The 22,164-nt window shown below is 41.1% G+C and overlaps 1 protein-coding gene across 3 annotated transcripts in view; it reads right to left on the bottom strand.

Annotated features, from left to right (window-relative positions):
• The window catches only part of CENPK (centromere protein K), a 30,862-nt gene that overhangs the window by 8,469 nt on the left and 229 nt on the right, over nt 1–22,164 (bottom strand). The window contains exons 1-8 of one of the 3 annotated variants that reach the window (XM_048291654.1): nt 21,769–22,020; nt 18,860–18,958; nt 16,768–16,824; nt 13,773–13,845; nt 9,483–9,529; nt 6,516–6,598; nt 6,305–6,403; nt 5,890–6,031 (exon numbers count right to left, since the gene is read on the bottom strand). In XM_048291654.1, the coding sequence (XP_048147611.1) occupies nt 5,890–6,031; nt 6,305–6,403; nt 6,516–6,598; nt 9,483–9,529; nt 13,773–13,845; nt 16,768–16,824; nt 18,860–18,958; nt 21,769–22,005 (837 nt within the window). In that variant the 5' untranslated portion in view covers nt 22,006–22,020. The other 2 variants (XM_048291656.1, XM_048291655.1) reach the window with 2 other exon arrangements.

Raw genomic sequence — 22,164 nt, 5'->3', positions numbered from 1 at the left:
CTCCCAGGAACTGGATCTCTCGGGCAGGTCCCTTGACCTTGCTCTTCTTGATGGCAAAACCAGCTTGCAGGAGAATTTGAATTATTCTCTCTCCTTTCTCAAACACTTCGGTTGCGGTGTTCCCCCACACAATGATGTCATCAATGTACTGCAGATGTTCTGGAGCCTCACTCTTTTCTAGTGCAGTCTGGATCAGTCCATGACAGATGGTGGGACTGTGCTTCCACCCCTGGGGCAGTCGGTTCCAGGTGTACTGCACGCCCCTCCAGGTGAAGGCAAACTGAGGCCTGCACTCTGCTGCCAGAGGAATGGAGAAGAATGCATTGGCAATGTCAATAGTGGCGTACCACTTCGCTGCTTTGGACTCCAGCTCGTACTGGAGCTCCAACATGTCTGGCACAGCAGCGCTCAACGGTGGAGTCACTTCATTCAGGGCACGATAGTCCACAGTCAATCTCCATTCCCCGTCAGACTTGCGCACAGGCCAGATGGGGCTGTTGAAGGGTGAGTGGGTCTTGCTGACCACCCCTTGACTCTCCAGCTCACGGATCATCTTGTGGATGGGGATCACAGCATCTCGATTTGTCCGATACTGCCGGCGGTGCACTGTCGAGGTGGCAATTGGCACTCGTTGCTCTTCCACTTTCAGGAGCCCAACTGCAGAAGGATTCTCTGATAGTCCAGGCAGGGTGTTCAATTGCCTAATGCCCTCTGCCCCCACAGCAGCAATCCCAAATGCCCACCTGAGTCCTTTTGGGTCTTTGTAATAGCCATTCTGGAGGAAGTCTATGCCCAGAATACATGGGGCCTCTGGGCCGGTCACAATCGAATGCTTTTGCCACTCCTTCTCAGTCAGGCTCACCTCAGCTTCCAAAAGGGTCAACTGCTGTGATCCCCCGGTCACCCCAGCGATGGATACAGGTTCTGCCCCCACATGTCCCAATGGCATTAAAGTACACTGTACCCCAGTATCAACCAATGCATCATATTCTTGTGGCTCTGATGTGCCAGGCCATCGGATCCACACCGTCCAGAAAACTCGATTCTCCCATGCCTCTTCCTGGCTAGAGGCAGGGCCCCTCTAGCCCTGGGTATCATTCTTTCCCTGGGCGTACATGCTCGAGGTACCTTCAAGGGGATCCGACATATCATCCTCCCTTCTGTAATACCTGGCAGCTCGGTCACGGGAGGCTGAGGCTACCTTCACCTTAGCGGAACCCCCTCGGTTAGTGCCTCCCTCCTTGAGTTCACGCACCCGCGCTGCCAGGGCAGAGGTGGGTTTCCCATCCCACCTTCTCATGTCTTCCCCATGCTCACACAGGAAAAACCACAGCTCAGCTCGTGGGGTGTACCCTCTCTCTCTAGCAGGGGGACGACGGGCTCTGACCTGGGGGCCTGTGACTTGCACTGGTGCCACACTGACCCTCTTCATCTCCTCCCTCATCTCCTCCCTCATCTCCTCCCTCATTTCCTTCCTCATCTCCTTCATCTCCTCTTTGAGGTCCTGGACCACAGCAGAGACATGAGCTTTCAGCGGGCCATTGATCATGCTGTCATAATGCCTGAGCTTGTTGGCAACAGAGCCCACTGTTTCTCGGGTATTGTCAGCATCCATCGTTGCAATGAAGGTGGTGTATTGCGATGGCCCTAGCCTTGCCAGGTTCCACATCATCTGTCCTGTGCACCTGACCTTATCGGGGTCATTGTCATGCTGTCCATCCTTCCCAAAGAGTACCTCTAATATTGCCACCTCTCTTAGCTGTTGGATCCCTTGCTCGAGTGTCTTCCACTGCATTCTATGATGATACTCCTGCATTCTTTCTTTGTGAATGAACCTTTCTCTCACACTCGTTAAGAGCCGCTCCCAGAGAGAGAGAGGCCCTGGCTCCCTCACAAATATCTGGTCCACACCTGGGTCCTGGGTCAACGATCCCAGATACCTTGCCTCACCACTATCCAGTTGCACACTTGTGCCCATAAGGTCCCAAACCCGAAGCAGCCAGGTGGTATAAGGCTCACGCCCCCTTCGCACAATGTCGTTTCGCATAGCACGGAGACTGTCGTGCGACAGGGACTCAGTGATGATTTCTGGCTCTGGCTCTCCTGCTGGTTGTGAGGGCCCTGGTTGCCCATTATCATTAACTGGTCGTACTGATTTGGTCTTACACTTCCTCCTTTGCACAGGGGCGACTGCTGCTGGCTGTGGTTGTCCTTGTGGTTCAGCTGAAGCCTGGACGGTTGTAACATCTGTGGGTTCCACTGCTGCACCATCAGACTCACCCTCTTTGGGGCAGGGAGAGGGTTTTTCACTAGCTGAGGAGGTGCATTCCCTTAGCAATTGGCATATCTCCTTGCGCACCTGGCCCATCTCCTGGCACATCTCCTTGCGCACCTGGCCCATCTCCTGGCACATCTCCTTGCGCACCTGGCCCATCTCCTGGCATATCTGCTGGCGCACCTGACCCATCTCTTGGCACATCTCCTGCATCCCTTTTGCCAGTACCCCCACCCAATTTGGGTAGTCCATTTCTGAGGTGGACTGTTGGGCAGTATCAGTCTGTGGGGCAGGATCTCTAGTGTCTGGGGCTGTGGCAGGCTCTGGCTCTGGGGTAGGCTCTCTAGTGTCTGGGGCCGTGTCAGGCTCTGGGGTAGGATCTCTAGTGTCTGGGGCCGTGTCAGGCTCTGGGGCAGGATCAGGCTCTGGGGTAGGAACTCTACTCTCTGGGGCCATGTCAGGTTCTGGGGCAGGATCTCTAGTCTCTGGGGCTGGTGTCCGGGTAGATATCCAAGCCAATCTCAACTTATCCTTGAGTGCTAAATAGAGTAGGCCTATCAGCAGCAGATGGTTAGTATTCAGAGGGAATTTAAACCCTTCAAAAATTGATGGGGTGGGCCCAAAGAACTGGTTGAGGGGTTGGGAGAAAACTTCCCCTGGTGTCATTTCCTCACAGAAGGCACCATTTTTAACATAACCCCAAAAACATGCACTCAGTGTGTGATAGCCGTTTATCCATGTGCCCACATTCCGGAGGAAGTTAAAAACCCATGAATTCCTCACCTTCTCGACCCATAACGCAAGCTGGATAACAGCAATGGTAGCCTTAGTCAGAGGACCCATATTCAAGTAAGGAGCTGCAAAGTGGAAGAATATAGCCACAGCCACATGCCACCCGAACCAGGGTAAACTAGACCACATAGTGCTGCCTAACAAGGTTCCTATATCTGGCACACAAAATAAAGTAATCCAGGAACTGTTATTCCTTTTTCACCTCTATCTCTTAATGCCCTCAGGCCCCACATTGGGCGCCAGGATCTGTCTTGGTTTTGAAAGACAGGTGTCTGCTAAGGAAGGCAGAGGCCCCCCTTGAAGTGGCAGATATAACCCCTTTTCCCTCCAAGTTATTATATTTTGAAATCAAGGGCCTTTAGGCAAAGATGTGGGAAATAGGAATAACAGTTCTTTACTCTCTCTCTCTCTATATATATGTATATAACCAGTCAAACAAAATAACAACAACTATGGCAGTAACAGCAATCACAAACCCAGTCCCAGCCTTCTCGGCTGTCAGGCCCTTTCCCCTCGGGTGCAGTTCCGCTCACAGCCGGCAGGGGCGCTGGCGGCTCCCGGTGAGCAGGGCAGGTGCGATGGTTCCCCCGCGGCTGCAGGGGGCGCTCCGGAGCGAGCTCGGGAAACACGCGGCACCAGTGCCCTGGGATCCCGGGGAAGGGATGGAACAAAGGCTTCACAAACCCCTGGGCAGCCGATCCCGGACTCTCAGGAACAGCAGGCTGGAACAGCAGGCTAGAGCGGCAGGCTGGAGCGGCAGGCTGGAGCGGCAGGGACAAACGCAAATCCCGGGTGGCAGGCGAGATGTATCCAGATGGGAGAACCCCACGGAGGCCCAGGCAGGCAGGGCGAGCAGGGCTACAGCGTAGCGAAAACTCGAAGCAGCAGCGGAGCAGGGCAGCCACAGCTCGGTCTCCAGCAGGGCAGGGAAAGCGGCTTTTGGGGTCCCGGCGTTGTTTCCAGCAGGAAGAAAGAACGGCCAAAAAGAAAGAAGCAGCAGCTCCTTTCTCTGCAGCTTCTCTCTCCGGACGCTCAGAGCGAACTGACCCCACACCCAGGTGTAGACAAAGGAGTAGCCAGGCCCGCCCCACTCCCCTTTTTGTCTTTCTTAAGTACAGCTATTTGTCCCCTAGCAACATGCATATAGGAGAAAATTCCTTTAACAGGAAAAAACTAAGACTAAACTAAAACCCCAACAAGATATAGAAAAGCTATGAGTTCACAAAGCATGAAAAGAAAGAAAAAAACTGGTCAGAAAACAAACTCTGTTTAAGAGTTCAGGAAATGCATAAATAAAATTTAGGCTAAGGGAAGATAAAACCTTGTGTTGAAATTAATCAGTCTTTTTTTGTTTAAGTGATTGGCGACAGCCAACATGGCTTCATTAAAGACCAACTGCACCCAACAAATTTAGTGGCCTTCTTCAACAGAGTTACAGTGTTTGTGGAAAAGGGAAACTGATATCATGTACTTGGACTTGTGCAAAGCATTTGACACTGTCCCACATGAGATCCTCGTTTCTAAACTGGAGAGACTGAGAGCAAAATGTCATATTTACTAACAGCAGGAAACAAACGCATGGGTATGCAGAAAAAACTAAGATTCAACAAAACAAGATGTTTAAATACTTTGAAAATGAACATCATGTCTTGACATCTCCATTTGATCTTGACATCTCTTTGGTGATGGGTATGAGCTAGTAGTTTTGTTTATAATATTGTTTCTTAGCACGTTGCAAAAAAGATGAATCCAAGTGAAAACAAACATAGAAAATGGGTATTACTACGATACGCTAGGGAATTGAAAAATACTATCTTACAGGAGAACAAAAAGGCATTGCTAGTTCAATTAGCAAAACAAAGAAAGAGGGTATGAGATTGCTGCCTATAAATATACCAAGGGCAATAAACACAAGAAAGAAACAGAGCTATTCTAAGGAAAATTCTGGTGTAAGAATACCAGTGAATCTGTGTTAGACATGGATAAATTTAGACTGGAAGCTATGAGACAGTTTTTAACCAGAGTACTGACGTACTAGAAGAAAAGACACAGTAGAAACAGTAGTAGAAAAAATTATTTGTTCTAAAATGGAGCTCAACAATAATATTGAAGAAATTATATTATGTAGTTATCTGAAATAACAGGGAACTGGATTAAAGAAATCGTTTCTACTTCTGTAATGTTAAGTGTGCCTGAAATCAAAATCAAGCTCTGCCTTTTTTCATAGCTTTTTTGTATCTATCAAATAGTAATGGTAATAGTTTTATTTTTAGTGCACACTTTGAATTTATTATGCAAAATACTCCCTGGCTGCCTATTTTCCCTGAAGTTTTAAGATAATTTTTGACCCAGTTTTCCTGAACAAAATCTGATGGTTAACATTCCAAACTACGCTATAATTATAAACACTTTTCCTTATTGTTCCAAAAACATTTTTAGACAATTAAAATTTGCTTGCCAAGGAAAATAGGAATCTACTTGCCCAGTCAAGTAAAAAAGAAAATGAGTCAATTTGGACTGAACCCCACACCATTTCCAAATTTGGCATAGCTTGCAGTTCAGTAAGAAATACAATACATTGCTATGCATCTCATTGGGTAAAGGATATATGCATTAAGGAAAGAAAATACCCAGCTGGAAACAGCCTTAAATAATATAAAACAACCTAAAAACCAGAAGTGAAACCTAGAGGATCAACTGTAAGAACTATGCTTATTTCAAAATACAACTGCAGATTCAATGGTAGTGACTTTAAACAGATATTGCATCTAATTAAACATAAATTGAACATTTCAAATTTAATAAGTAAAGAAAAGCCTTACCTTGTTCTTAGTATTTTCACCTGTCTCTGGACAGGGAAAATGTTCATCCAGGAATTCACCCAAAGCACTCAAAAGTTCTTTCTTATAGGTCTTTAATGTCATTATTTTATTTTTCAGTTCATCAAATCCTCTGACTTTCAAACTAATAGTAAAAACATAGCAATAGAACATGGGATCAAATGAAGTAATTAAAAAGTCCTCTATAAGTAAAAAAAATCCCCACTTATTATCTCTTATTATAAATTCAACATTTTTAATCACAGGATATAGCAGCATTACTTCCACGTTTCAAATATAGACTACTGAGCAATTATTTGATCTATTAAACAAAACAAGGAATACATATTAAAAGTTTTGTTGCTCATTTGCTCAGTATTTAAATTCTTCAATTTATAACTCAAAAATGTAGAAATACCTTTCTGTGGAAGATTGTTCAACTTGGGTATTTTTCTCTTCTTCAGCTTTATTAAGAGTATCTAGCACCTGTTCCTGTTCCTCACACCACTGCTGTTCTCTTTGAAACATGAAAAGTAGGAAATGGCACAAAAGATAAATAGTTTCCCTGGACAGTCAAAAAAAATTGAAAAAAAGCTTACAGCATTCCTAAATCCAAATTATTGTATTACCTTTCCAGATCTTCTTCCAGCTTTTTATTCTTTAACTGAACTGTTAACAGCACCATTTCAAGATCACTTTTTATTTTCTGCAACTATAAAAAAAGAGAAATTAAACTACTTTTTGCAGGTAGCCCAGTATTTGCTCTATGTAAGGCTACATCTGTAAATCTGATAAAGAGGGACAAAATCATTTGCAATTTCTTAATAAACATTAAAATCCAGTTTAAAATGCAGGAGCTATTCAAAATGTCACTGTAACCAGTTGCTCATTAGTGTCTTCTTGAAGCTTACAGAGCTTGAAGCAGATTGTGGAGCACACATATGAACTGCTCAGCTGATGAACAACTGATGAGAAAACATCTACAGCACCAGGGCTCTATTTTCTAAATTACTGCAGCTGCTGGCAAGAAGGAATCCTTACTAACTGTACCAACATAAAATGTGTAGAAAGTGAAGATGCTGCAAAGGAAGACAAACTGCATCCATGAACTACATGATCATCAGTGCTAAGGACATATCTGGGACAGGAAATACGTACAAATTAAACTACTGTAGTCATAAGCTATAGGCATTGCTGAATCTAGGGAACAGTGGACTCTCAGTGGGCTGGGTCTTTCATTACAGAATCACAGAATGGGTAAGGCTGTGTTGAGGAACACATTCAATGCAGGTAGCTCAGGGTGCAGCTGCAGTGGGAGCTGCAGGTTGAGCTCTGGCAAGAGCTCTGGCAAGAGCCCCTGGAAAGAGGCCATGAACTGCCTACTCTTTGCAGAACAAGGGGCCCGGGGACCTGTGGCCCTGCCAGGTGAGGGGACACTGAGACATGGTTGATGACACCTGGACTTTTCCATGTTTACACTGTGAGGGTATAAAAGCCTTTTGGGTTTGAGGGTATAAAATTCCTTTGTTCTGGGTCCCTCCTCAGAGGCATCCAGCTCAAGCTGTTATTTTGTTATTATGCCATAATTAAATTATTTTAAGGATCAGGATGTGTGAGCCTAAGGGAAGAAGGAGACCTGGAGTTGAGCTGGTAAGGAAACCTGATCCGACTGTGTGAGTGTGGGGTGTGTATCTACAAATGGGCTTAGTGCCTGACACAGTGGCTCCTGGATTGTTGGACAGGGAAGTTTCCTCAACCATTGTGTGGGACCACAGTGGGTCATCTGGTCCAACCTCCCTACTCAAGCAGGGTCATCCAAGAGCACAGGGCACAGGTTGCATCCAGACAGTTCTTGAGAAACTCCACTGAGGGAGACTCCACAACCTCTCTGGGCAACCTGTTCCAGTGCACAGTGAAGAAGCTCTTCCTGATGTTCTTGTGCATCCCATTGACTCTTGTCCTATTGCTTGGCATCACCAAGAAGAGCTTGGATCTATCCTCTTCAGATACTCATTTCAGTTGATGAGGCCCCTGTTAGAGCACTATGTTCTTCTACATAATAAAGTTTCTAACAGTTTCTGCTTTTTCTATTATAAGCCTATGACTTGGATGTATTTTTTCTGCTTCCATACAAAATAGGAGCACTTGAGAATTTAGCTCAAAGAAATAAAAATTCTGAAAATATGCTACAGAAGCAAATATGCTCCATATATACAACATCTGAAAAAAACTGGAATCCTCAAACATCAGACCAACATGCCATATCTATACAGGCAAATCAAAGTGTGTAATCTAACAACTTTTTGATAGTGACTCTTAACAGCAGTTGAGTTTGCTGTTGTGAGTGATACTAGAAAGCATTAGACATAGGAATATTCTCAAGTCACATAGCATTCCTGTGTCCCATCAATATAGTGTAATGTTACCTACAAGACATTCTTGATTTGCTCTTTCTTCCAATGGAGGAATTCAACAAACTACTTGACGTTATTGCCACAGAACTCAATGTCTAAGATAACTGACTTTTCCCTGTAGCACATAATATTTCATAATTTTTTATTATGAAATGCAATATATTGTAACTTCTTGTTAAAAAAAATACACACGAGTATCTTAAAGGCAGGTGTCAGAGGATAGGGTCAGGCTCTTCTCAGTGGTGCCAACTGATAGGACAAGGGGCAACAGGCACAAACTAAAATACAAGAAGTTCTGTCTGAAAATTAGGAAAAACTGTTTTACTGGAGGGTGACTGAGCACTGTAACAAGCTGCCCAGAGAGGCTGTGGAGTCTCCTTCTTAGAAGATATTCAAAAGCCACCTCGACACAATCCTGTGAGGCACTCAGGGACAGGGTTTAGTGGTGGATTTGGATGGTTGAACTTGAGGATCTTAGAGGTCTTTTCCAACCTAAACTATTCTATGATTTTGTCTCCAGAGGTCCGTTCCAACTCCAGACATTCTGTGACAGAGTCCACTTAGCAATTAAAATTCAGCCATGGATCATCTTGAAACAATTCTGAGTGGATCTTCTTGCCCAAGCACTTGTGCAATGTTAAATGAAGGTAATCTTGAAAAGTACAGTGTGTAGGCTTCAGCCCTGGAAATGGGCCCTGTTGCATGATGTTAAAGATGATGGCTAAATCTTTGCAAGGCATGGTAATCACTCTCCTTGGCACGAGACTTCTGTCTCCTGGTGGCACCCAGAACAATGGGACTCCAATCCTGAGTGAGGCCTTGGAGCATTAATGTAGCAGGGATGTTGATTATCACACCATTTTTGTTGCGTGCAGATGAGTTTGTGGAGCTACTGTGATTAGATGGCGTATCCAGAGGCAAAATACTGTTTTATTGTGCATTACCCACTGACTTGTGCAGTAAGTCAATTTAAACCTCATTCATCACAACTAGGAATTTTACTAGTTATACTACAGGGGAAAAAAAAGCATTAGAACAACAAAAATGGCTGAAGGAAAATACACAGTATTTTAGCAGTAGTCCACCCTAGGAACAGTCACAGGAAAATGCAGTAATTGTATATACTGATTTTCTTTTTTCCCAAAAAAAATTTTATTATCTCTTACAAACAAAAATACTTACCTCTTCTTTTCCTAATTCTAACAGTACATCTGGATTGGTAGAAATTACTGAAAAATAAAATGAATAGGTTATTTTTTGCACTGGATGATAAAGGTTTATTGATACTGAAAAGCAGCCTGGCTAGAGAGAAATCTGTGTACCTTCTAAAAAACATTTTGGCTGTCAGCAGCAGTTTAACCACATGCTGTGGTATCCTGCTGGGCTAACCTACTAACGCTATTCAGCAAGTTAAATTAGACTGAAAAAAGTGCAATGTTAATGCCTGTGTGTCATTTTTTATACTGAACTACCTCCAAGTACACTGGTGTAGGTACATAATGAATGAACACCACATTTCCATATACTTCAAGACAACTGAGCCTGATTTTTTCAGCAGAAGGCATTCAAACAACATTACCAATGTGGGCAATCAAATTATTCCAGTCTTCCAATTCCTTGTTAAACAGCCTCCCAAATGCTTGACCAGGACTACAGAACCTAGTTTTAATAACTTCGGAAGCATGTCACCATTCTTATTGTTCACAAGAACAGCTATATACAGGGAGATGAAAGGTCCGGCAAGGCCAGTACCCTAACTCCAACCCTGAGCAACAGCAATATCTAAGGGAAAGCAAAGCACAATTCAAGAACATAGACATGTTTCCCCAGAATGCTTCTACAAAATGCAGTGATTTATGACTCATGCATTTTCAGAATAAAAATTGAATTATTGTATTTTACAGCATTCAACAGACTCCAGTCAATTCTCAGATCCATGTCAACTTGCAGCTTCTGCATAAACATGACTTCTTTAAACTATTTCAATACACTAACAGGAGATATATGAAAGCTATTCTAATAGATTTAAATCTTTGTAAGACAGATTTTTTTGTGCAAGTTTGGGCTTGAAATCGCTAATCTTACAAGTAATTATTTAAATAAAAGAATGCCTTTAACAAAAAGAAAACCCTTAACCCTCTCATGACAGCATTAAACATCTCCTAAATACATACAGTTGATTTAATAAATTCAGAAAAGTACTTTCTTTGGTAATGTTATATTACTTAACCTCAACAAATTTTAAGAAGCTTTAGATTAGTAGTTTTAAAAGCACTGTTTGTTTTCAGATGAAAATCAGAAAAACTACTGACTTAAAAATGCACTATATTAAATGTTTCAATAAAATTCCTTTTACTTAGAGAATTACCGTTTCTCCATCTTGACACAAAACTTGAGCTCCCAAATTAAGCTCAAGAGCTGTGGGAGATAGTGGTCTGTGCTTTATTAGAGTAAGCTTTGTTTATTTACATGAATATCCTATCTACATGTGATAAAATTCATTGGTGCACTTTTATTCGCATTCATTGGCATATTTGAAAAAACCCATACAATTCTTCCCCCCGCCCCTTCCTCCTGACATGATCTTTATAAGCCCTCCCTTACCTATTATTATCAATTTCTACAATTGCCTTATAATACTTCTTTATTTCTAGATACCTAATCCTGAGCTCATACTTCCCATTCAATGTTCACATTGCGTGAGTATCAGAATAGAAGGCCCTGTCTTCCTGGAAAAGGAATCATTCACCATAATTTAGTGAAGGAACAATGCAGATCTAAAACCTTGGGACAACACACTTATGCCAGCTGCTGCTGTAAATTCATGGGTTGCTCATGGGTTGCTCAATCCACTATCAGTTAAATCTTTTTCAGTTGTTTTCACAATCACTACACTCTCAAAAGTCAAACATCAGACAGAATTGCCTAGCGATACACAGTACAATTACTAAGCAAAATACTATCAGATGCTAGGAATGTAAAAGCAACACTATGCACATGTTTATACAGAAACTCACACTAAAATAAAACAAGGTATTTGGCAGAATACTGCTATTTTGCAAAGAAAAACAGAAATTGTGCAGAGACCACAACTGCTTTAAATGGTTTAAAATATGGTTGCTTTCACTTCCTTATTTTGCAAAGGTAAAAGTTAAATTCTATTTTTATAAGCCAAATGCCTTTTAAAAAGTTTTAATTCAGCTGATTTAGCAGACCTAGAGCTACTTAAATAATACCAGAAAGTGGGAGTGAAAAAGAGACTAAAGTAAAAGCTTCACAAAAATAAAATTTGCATCGTGAATTCAAGTCTGTTTGCCAATATTGTGCTCAAAAAAATGTAGAACTACCAAGTTATAACCTCCGAAAATAAGGTTTAAGACTGAAATGCTGACAGGCCCCCATTTACAGGAAATGAACTGGCCACTACTAAAAGCAGAAACCAAAGTAACAAGACAGCCTGACATTCATGCTCCATTAGTAAATTGTATTAAATCAGTATTTCTGCTATTTCTAGTTAGATAAAATCAGACAATGTTTTCAATTAAGTAATTCCTCCTTCAAAACAAATAGTAGGTAGAAAGAAGCCAAGACAGAGAAATAAGCAAAGTGGACTCCTTCTTTTCATACAAGCACCATAACTATATTCTAATTCTTAGCAGCAACTTTTTTTTCTTCCACCGGAAAGGGAGCCAAAAAAGGCAAAAATTTGGCTGCAACGTATTAATTATAAATACATAATTTCTCTATTACAAAATTAAGATTCTAATAAGAAATATTATCATCTGGGAATAAGTAAAAATGGTTGAACAAAGCAAGTCATCAAGCCAAAAAAATAGGCCAAGGATATTTTTAAGCCAATAGCTTGAAGTTAAATATACATATTTTACTAAGGAAATCTAATAGCCAGGTATTTTACCCAGATAAAAACTAGGTGCTTTCAATTAATTTGCTTTAAACCAGCAGCTTATTCATGAACAGCAGCCAGGAACCAGTATGTCCCAAATTCATTCAATGACATGCCTTTGGTCTACATACCTCAGCAGCATTGGAGGTTGACAGTTCTTGGAGTGAGGCTTACAACACTGAACTATGAATTTATTCTAATAGAGCAAAAATATCTATTTATAAGAAAGAAAAATATTTTTTTCCCAGCGTCTCTTATTCGATGGTGATATGCAGCAAGTATACAGACTTTGAAAGAATTTGGAGAACTGCCTCTAATGTTGATCTGAAAAGGTACTTCCATTTGGCTAAATGACAAAACATTGGAAATTATCATGTGCTGTCTAAAACACATTCCTCTAATTTTGCAAATACTATAAAACCAAGCCTCTACTGGCATAAAAATACTCAAATGAGTCGATATATTAATTTAAAGATTAACTAGAAGTTGTACTGGACTGACAGGTGCTAACAGGTCCTTGACAGGAGACATAACCGAGAGTACTACCAGAATATTAATGATAGTGTAGTGTGAACCGTTTTAGGAATCACCATATGAGACATCTGAAAACAAAGATTACTTTACTCACACTTAGATCCTGAATACTTTTATTTCCAGTGTCTGGCCACATCAGCCTTGCAAGAGAGTGAAATCAGTCAGCACTGATGCTTATGTACAAAGAGAATTTTGAAGAACTGAGGAATGCATACCTTTTGACTGATAATGCCTAACAAATGTAAGAACTACCACTAGTCTCAGTGGTTTGTGCTTCTCAGGATCAGTAAGCATTCTGGACTCCTGTTGTTCAAAAATTCTAGTGTCTCTTACCACTTTATCTTGACCTGAAATCTCCAATCCCTGTTAATTCAAAATACGTATTTTTCTACAGTATAATGGGCTTAGCACTAAAAGTCTAAGTTTCAACTAGCACATCATAAAACAACATACCTTTGTAAAATATTAATTTAAAAAAATCAGAGGATGTATGGTTAAAAATACATCTAGGCCAATTCCTGTTAGCTTATTAGCAATACTTGCAAAGATGAAAAATGTATCAGTTTCTTAAAAGATAAAATGAAGACAACATTATTTGCCAAAGTAGCTCTGTTCTAAAAAGGAAATACAAATGAAAGATGGAGAAAAAACAGTTACACAGAAAAGAATATGAAGGTGGGTAACAATACAATGAACTTTTCTTATTTGGTTAGGAGATCTGCTAATAGTTGCTTTTCCATTCAGCTGACTGATGAATGGTGGTATTAATCATGCATTTCTTTGTGCAGAATCATACAATTAAGTTACAGTGGAATTCACTTTTACTTTCAAGTCGACTTAGAACTGAAGTACAAAAATAATGAAGAAATGAACCATACATGCTGCTTTTTTTAGTAGCATTAAATTTATTTCAATTTTTAAGTAGTTATAAAATGAACGTACAATCAGCAGACATTCAGTATACCCATGGCCTAGATGAAAGAAACTCAGCAGAAGTTTATATAAGCACTCTTTACAGGGAAACAGATACTTACCTTCAGGATTTCTCGATTGCCACCAAAGATAATCTACTGTTAAAGTCTTCCATCGCAGCATTAACAAGGAAAGCTGTGTAACAAGAAAAGAAACATCTCTTGAAGTGTGTTGAGTTGCATTGGCATAAACTGAGGTAGAACGGGACAGAAATTGAGTTATTAAGTTGATATAGTAGAAAGCAAAAGAGCATCTATTACAACAGAACACTAATTCCTTAAAATATTTTACAGTCATTCGCAGGGATCAAGAAATGTTTCTATTACTTTTTCAAAGGGGAAAATGAGAAAGAGTCAGAGTTGTGAAGGTCCTTCAGAGGAAGGTTCATATAAGTAAAGAAATGCTTTCTAACGTCATCTCTGAACCTCTCCTCGTGTATTTTTGAACCATTCCCACACATAATATCACTGGGTATCAGAGATAAGATACCCCTGAGGAAGCAGGTCACCCCTCAGCTCCTTCCCTACAAAATAGAGACACCCAAAGTCCTCAGCAGTTCCTCATAGGACATGGCCTTCCAGCCCTCTCAACAGCTTTGTTGACCTCCTCTGGATGCACTCAAGGACCTTCACAACCTTCTAAAATTGTGGGGTGCAGAACTGCCCTGAGCACTCCAGGTGAGGCTGCACAGCACTGAATACAGTGGGATAATCCCTCTCTTGTCGCTGGCAGTGCTGTGCTCAAGCTCCCGGAATGCTGTTTGCCCTCGGAGCTGCCAGGGCACACTGAGGGCTCCCACTGAGCTGCTGTCAACCAGCACCCTCAGATCCCTTCCTGCAGGGCTGCCCAACAGCCACTCCTTTCCTGCTTTATCCTTGTGCCCAGCATCGCTCTCAAGTCCTAGATGCAGAATCCATCATTCATTGTTATTAAATGTCATGCCAATGATGACTGCCCAATGCTCTAAGCCAGCTGGATCCCTCTGCAAGGCTTCTTGTCCCTCAAGAGCGTCAACAGCACTGTCCAGTTTGGAGTCATCAGCCAGCTTGCCCATGGTGGATTCCAGTCCTTCATCCAGATCACTGATGAACCCATGGAACAGAACTGGCCCTAGAACTGCACCCTGAGGAACACCGCTGGTGGCTGGTCACCAGCCAGATGCAGCCCCAGTCACTGCACCCCTCTGAGCTCTGCCCTTCAGCCAGGTCTTCACCCAGCACACCGTGAACCTGCTCATCCCACAGCTGGGCAGAAGTCCAGAAGGATGCTGTGAGAGGCAGCGTAACAATGACATTTAACAAGAAGAAATTATATATGTACTGTTTAGGAAATAGTCCAAATAAGTATTGAAGTTACACCCCCTCCCCTCCCATTTTGCTGCCTATGTTAGTCATTTATTAGTTGCATTTTTCAAAGTTACTAAGAGAAAATCTGTCCTTATCTCGATCCATGTGGCTTCAGTTATATTTCCTCTCCCCTGTCCAGATGAGGAGGGGAGTGGTGAACAGCTAAGGTGGGCACCTGGTGGGCAGATAAGATCAAACCCACCACAGATGCACCTGCGGGAACTGGTAGGTGAAGTGGCAAAGCCACTATCCATCATATTTGAAAAGTCATGGCAGTCTGGTGAAGATCCCACTGACTGGAAAAGGAGACATACAACTGTATTATTAAAAAGAGATAAAGAAAGATCCAGGAACTACAGAGTGGTCATTCTCACATCTGTGCCCAGCAAGATCATGGAGCAGATCCTCCTCAAATTATATTAAGGCAAGTGGAAAATTAAGAGGCAATTGGTGTTAAGCAACAGGACTTGAAGGGCAAACCATGCCTGACAAATTTGGTGGCCTCCTATAACAGGATTACAGCATTGGTGGATAAGGGAAGAGCTACTGATGTCACCTATTTGGGAGTTGTGCAAAGCATTTGACACTGTCTGGAACAACATCCTTGTCACTAAACTGGAGAGACACAAATTTCATGGACAGACCACTCAGGGGGTAAGGAATTGGCTGGATGGTCACACTCAGAGGTGCAGTCAACAGTTCAGCATCCAGGTGGAGATCACTGATGAGTTGCCGTTCCTTAGGCCTTGTTTCTGAGACAGGCACTGTGTAACATCTTTGTCAGGGACATGGACAGAGGGATCAAGGGCACCCTCAGCAAGTTCACTGACAGCACCAGGCTGTGTGGGGCAGTGACACGCTGCAGGGAAGGGATGGCATCCAGAGGGACCTGGACAGGCTTGAGAGCTGGGCTAGTATGAAACTCATGAAGTTCAACAAGACCAAGCACAAGGTTCTGTACCTGGGTCAGGGCAATCCCCAGCATCATTACAGGCTGAGAGCAGCCCTGACAAGAAAGACTTCAGGATCCTGGTGGATGAGAAGTTGGACACGTGCACTTGCAGCCCAGAAAGCCAATCATAATCTCTGCATCAAAAGCAGTGTGGCCAGCAGGTCAAGGGAGGGGATTCTGCCCCTCTACTCTAGTAAGACCCCACCTGGAGTGCTGCATCCAGTTCTGGGGTCCCCAACATAAGAAGGATGTGAACTTCCTCAAGTAAGTCTGAAGGAGAACCACAAAGATGACTGCAGGGCTGGAACACCTCTCCTATTAAGACAGGTGAGGAAAATTGAGGTTGTTCAGCTTGGAGAAGGCTCCAGGGAGACCTTATAGAACCTTCCAGTACCTGAATGGGGCCTAAAAGAAAGGAGAGGGACTGTTTACAAGCACATGTAGTGATAGGACAAGGGAAAATGGCCTTAAACTGACAGAGGGCAGGTTTAGATTAGCTATTAGGAAGAAACTCTTTATTGTATAAGCACAGAGACACTGGAACAGATTGCCCAGAGAAGCTGCAGATGCCCCATCCCTAGAAGGGTTCAAAGCCAGGTTGGATGGGGCTTTGAGCAACCTGATCTAGAGGAAGGTGTCCTGCCTATGCCAGAGGGGTTAGAACTAGGAGATGTTTAAGGCCCTTTCTAACTCAAGCCATTCTGTGATTCTATGGTCTTAACAGAAAATTAAGTACTTTTTAAAAAAACACTGTCTTACCTTGGCATCTGATTGTAGCAGTGTGTCTGTTCCTAGAAGCGTTAGTTTGCTCTGACACTTGATAGAAAACAAAACACAAAGAAAGTTTGTTTACTCTTCTCTTTTGTAAGAAAAAGCACAAGTCTTAGAAATTTCAACATAACTTTTAAAATATAGGAATAAAAGAATTTTAACTTAGATCCTACCACATCCCTTATACCCTAACCCAGAAGAGCAAATTAAGAAATATTTTGAAATCATAGCACAGTAAAGTAGAACTTAATTAACCAAGAAGTAGAAAAGCAGCAGCTAAAGAAAAATGCATCATTTGAGTAAAAAGGCAAGTTATGAGGGAGAAGTTCATATGGGGAAAGGCATTGAACAGATGAAGAAAGAACATGAGAAACTGGGAAGAAAAAGGGAAACAGGGAAGCTACTGAGAAGTTAACACACTTTCTGCTACTCTTCTGGATCTCCGAGAAGAGCAATCACATTATAGTACACATTTTTAGTTTTAAGTAATTTAGGGCAGTATACTGTAAAATTCAGAAGCAGTCTTATTTTTGGGAGTACACTATATCAGCTCCCATGACTGCAATGGGGTATATATACAGTCTGAAATTCAGGCCACCACGAATATCCAAAGCATAAACAGGAGACACTTGCTAAACTCTCGTTTTTTCCCGTCACCAATTTAACCTGCCTCATGACAAGGCAGGATGTATTCTACTAAACAGCAGAACTACTAAGCAGTACTTTGGAAACCTTGCTGTTAATGTTTGGATACCAGAACACTATACAGGATTTCTCCCACAAAAACTGCTCATGATGACATACAATTATTGGAACATTACATGTAACCATATAACCTAAGAGCTAATTAAAAGACTATTAGTTTAAACCTTTTGCTGAAACATCAGTGCATCCAGGATGGAAAATCAAAGTAATAAAAATCCTACTGTTTTTATCAACTTCCAAAACTAACACATCACTTCCTGTATTATTTTGGGCATGGTGGGAATGAGATACAAGACATCAAATATTTTCAATTAAATTCAAAATAGTAAACATTCAAATTTACCTTCTAATTTGAAAATTTGAAAGAAAGTTCAGGTCCTCTGAAACGGTGCCAAACAAAAGTTCAGAAACTTAGACACAGACTTGCCTGTCACTTGTTACATGCAAACTTACCCGAATACTCAACAAGAAATAAAGTCATGTTAGTCTTTTTGAATCAAATTCTGTAAAATTACTGCACTGTGAGTTGTCTGTACTTTGTTCTACTCTAAATTTGGAAGTACTTTTACTTCAGTTTCTGATATTTTAATACTTTGAACCTACAACTCAGAACTCCAGCAAATAGCATGCAAGTACCATACAAAATTGAGTGAAGCGATTAAGACCCTGAAATTAAAATTTAGAACATGACTTTTCATCAAACTCAGCAGAATCTTAAAGAAATAACAGTATTCTCACAGAACTGATAGAAGTTCATGTTTTCTGGGAATGCTGTAAATAAAAATAACCAGCCCTAACGTGTTATTGTTAGCATACTGCACCATGTATCAAGAGAGAAATATTAACCATGACAATGTAACTGTCAGTTTACATAAGCCTATGCAAACATCATTGTCCTCCTCTGCCTCTCTCTCTTCCCTATTCTCTCTCTCCTTTAAGAGCCAAAGTACATGTGAACTGGAATCCCATCTTTTGTGAGACTAAAGACAGAAGGGTCTCAGCATGCTGGTACTACCACAACAGAAGTAAATTGTTTAATTTTCCAAAATTTTAACATATGCTCCAATGCTAACTAACTCATAACATCAGCACATTGACACTACAAGGCATTCTTCACCCCTGCCAGCACTTCTACCTTTGAACTTTCTGAAGATCTTTTTTCTTTTTTTTTTTTGTTGTTTTTCTTTTGTTTGTTTGGGTTTTTTTTGGTTGGTTTGTTTTCTATTGGTGGGGTTTTTTTTTGGGGGGGGGGTTGTTTGTTGGTTTGGTTTTATTGAAATGGTTTCTTTGGAGGGATTGGGGCAAGCATCTGGTGAATAAAATAATTCTGTAAAAGGTTTATAATAAATCTGGTCTATCAATTACATTTACATACCTCTTCCATCTGCTTCCAAATACTCTCACATTCCTCCACGAGTTCTTCCTTGTAATTTACAGGACCACCTGCGTTAGCGATTTCTGGTAAACAGACAGCCTATTAACAAGCAAATAGAACAGTTACCATATAGATCTACAATAACTGATATTGGTTACCAAATCGTATCTGCCACTTCAGATCAACTATGTAACAGAATAAACTCCCTTAATCCAAAGCTTTTAGCTAACTCCCCTGTAGCTCTAGAAAGCACCCAGTCATTAAGTAAAATCAGCTAACTATACAACTAAGTAAAATTAGAAGACACTAATAATTTACTTTTAAAACTCAATGACAAGTGCTAAATTTTCTTAACTGCTTTGATTATCTGCAAAGGCTTTTTTTATTTTTCAAGAACTTTAATATAGAAACAATAAGAGACTCTCATATCTACAAAGATACACTCTACCTCCACATATCTGCAGACTTTTTAAGCAGTTACTTCTGCTCTGTCAGTAAATATACTAATCTATTTCTCCTTCATTTGAATTCAGAATATTTATATTAAGCATCCTCAAAGTTACTAGAAAAACAAACAAAAGAACCTGAAAGATAGGGCATCTGGACAGCCAAAGAAAAATCAACCCAAGTTAAATTAAAAACTTTGAGAAACTGTTGGGTCAGAAACAAACACATACAAATTCAGAAACTGAATCCTAATTATCTCAATTAAGAGATACCTTGTAGGAACCCAGAGTGCCAAGAATATTTCTCTGCCTGTTTTTAAGGGTTTTTACCCCGCTGGACAACACTGTTTTAGCTTTAAACCTTGGAAAAAATTACCAACAGTCAGACAACAACTAGAAAATACAGTGGTGTGAATTAGGTAATAGACTATTATGTAAGATTGTCACAGGGTGAAAAATTTAGAGGTTTTAGGCTTCTCTTTACAGTAAATAGATAAGAGTAAAAAATATCAAAATGGAGGATTGTTGTTGTTCTCTAGACCTTCTCCTTCTTCTAATACTCCATATTCTGCAGTAAAAGTAGTTTGGAATGATTGGATAGAAAATTCCACAGTTCCTGTCCATGTTACCGAATAATTGGTAAGAAAGTGAAAATAATATATGTTTTTAGTGACTATTAGTTAAAATATCTTTAAAAGGCTGTGTAAATCTTGATAATTGCTCTCTCTCACTCTTACTTTTCCTCCTTCCATGCTGTATCTGGGTCACGCTAGTGGCTCAGTTCCTCTGATAAGACTTAATAAACAACTATCTGGAAGCACTGAAACTACAGAAGACGTCTCGCTTTATCTTTTAAACTCCTTGCAAGGACTTTCAGCAAATTCTCTCCCATCAGGAGAGACTCAATTTATGGCACGGTAAAGTGTCATACCTGAATGACATCAGCAATTAACAGGGGAAAAATAAGAAGGGCCAAAATTTTTTTTTCAAGGGACAACAACAAACAGGCTAGATGTACCAGATGCAGGAAGCCTTTAAAAGTACCTTAGTGGATCACTAAGACCACCAAACAGATTGAGATTAAATTGAAACATTAAAAATAGATAAAGATCTAAAGAAGAATTACACCTCTCCAACTTCTTATTGATGCACAAATTACTAACTCAATCTTTTGTTCTTTTTCAGAACAAAAACACAGAGAAAATTATGTCAAAAACCCAATTTAAAAGGAGTAAAATATTCAACTACTACTTCCAAAGTTCAAGTACCTCATAGTAAAGTGGATGAGGAAAGAAAATCAGAATATCTCAGTGAATGCTGGAATTACACAAGAGAACTCAGAGGTAGCCAATACTTCTACTAAGCCTTTCTGGAAAATTAGTTGCATCCATAATTAAAAACGGAGCACTACAAAATGTAGGTTACCATAATCTTTTAAGAACTAATGAGCATAGGTTTTGCAAAGGAAAATCATTATCTTCTAAAGAGCCTTGGAATGTCTCCATAATATAAAACAGAAACAGCTCACATAATTTATTAAGACTTCTGAAATGCCTCCAGCAAACACTGCCCAGAAGAAACTAAGAAAGAAACCAAGCATTCTTAGTTTTTCCTCAGACAAAAAACTGTTAAAAGGAGGCAAACAAAGAGGGACTGGGGGGATAGTGGGGAGGCAGAAGAAAAAAAAAGGAGGGGGAGAAAAAGAACCCCAGGCTATGGAAATCTGGAAGGGGTCTTGGAGTGGGATAAAAAACTATTCCCCCTGTGTCCCCTGCAATAATACAGTTCATCACCATGAAAGCATTGTATGAAATAAAACTCTGAAGAGAAAGCCAGAAAAAACTCCATCACACAAAACTGATTACAACAACAACTATTGTTGTTGACTTTAAATTTCCAGATGGATTTCAGACATTTTGAAATGTACATATTGTGAGACATGACAGGGCTCTCACAAGCCAAACTAACAGTTTGTAGTCCTTAATGCTGTGCTCTTAACTACCTTACAGAGTATACATGCTCAAGTGTCACTTTCAGATGCTATTTTCTTGTAGCTTGCAGTTTTCCCTATTTCAGTATGGTTAAACTACGTTTCTATTTTCATGCCATACATGAAAACTGAAGGCTGTTTTAGCATTAATACTAATATCTTCCAGTTTTAACATGTTATTCCTTTTTACCTTGTTTTAGGACTACATAATTAGGTAAAAAATACACACAGTCCCAAGTGCAGGCTCTACGCTAGCCAAGGCTTTATGAAAAAATCACAGCATCAGTCAGGTTGGAAGGGACCACAGAGGGTCATTTTGTCCAACCTCCCTGCTCAAGCAGAGTCATCCCACAGGACATGGCACAGGATTGTGTACAGATGGTGCTTGAATATCTCCAGTGAGGGAGACTCCACACCTTCTCTGGGCAACCTGTTCCAGTGCTCAGTCACTCATTAAAGAAGTTCTTCCTCACGTTCAGGTGGAACTTCTTGTGCATCAGTTTCTGCCCATTGCTTCTCGTCCTATTGCTCAGAAACACCGAAAAGAGCCTGAATCCATTCTCTTGGCACTGTCCCCTCATATACTTATAAACATTAAGAAACCGAAACGCGTCATGCGACCAAGCATAAAACGACCAATTGCGGAAAGACGAGACGGGAGAGGAGAGGAGACTGACAGCGGGTCTGTGAAAGAGACACGAAGGCACCATGGGAAGCAAAACATAGACAGGGTACAAATAAGATCGCGAAAGCGGTGAGACAGAGAGCTCCCGCGCCCCCGACACGAACCCCTGCAACACAACAGCGGCGGGAGGCCGTGAGGCGGGCAACCCCCGCTCACAGGCGAGGGGTGAACATCGCCCCTTCCC

This window comes from Corvus hawaiiensis, chromosome Z, assembly GCF_020740725.1.
Source record: "Corvus hawaiiensis isolate bCorHaw1 chromosome Z, bCorHaw1.pri.cur, whole genome shotgun sequence".
Taxonomy (NCBI): Eukaryota; Metazoa; Chordata; class Aves; order Passeriformes; family Corvidae; genus Corvus; species Corvus hawaiiensis.
Note: the sequence above shows the minus strand (reverse complement) of the source record. Positions and strands in the feature narration are given on the sequence as shown.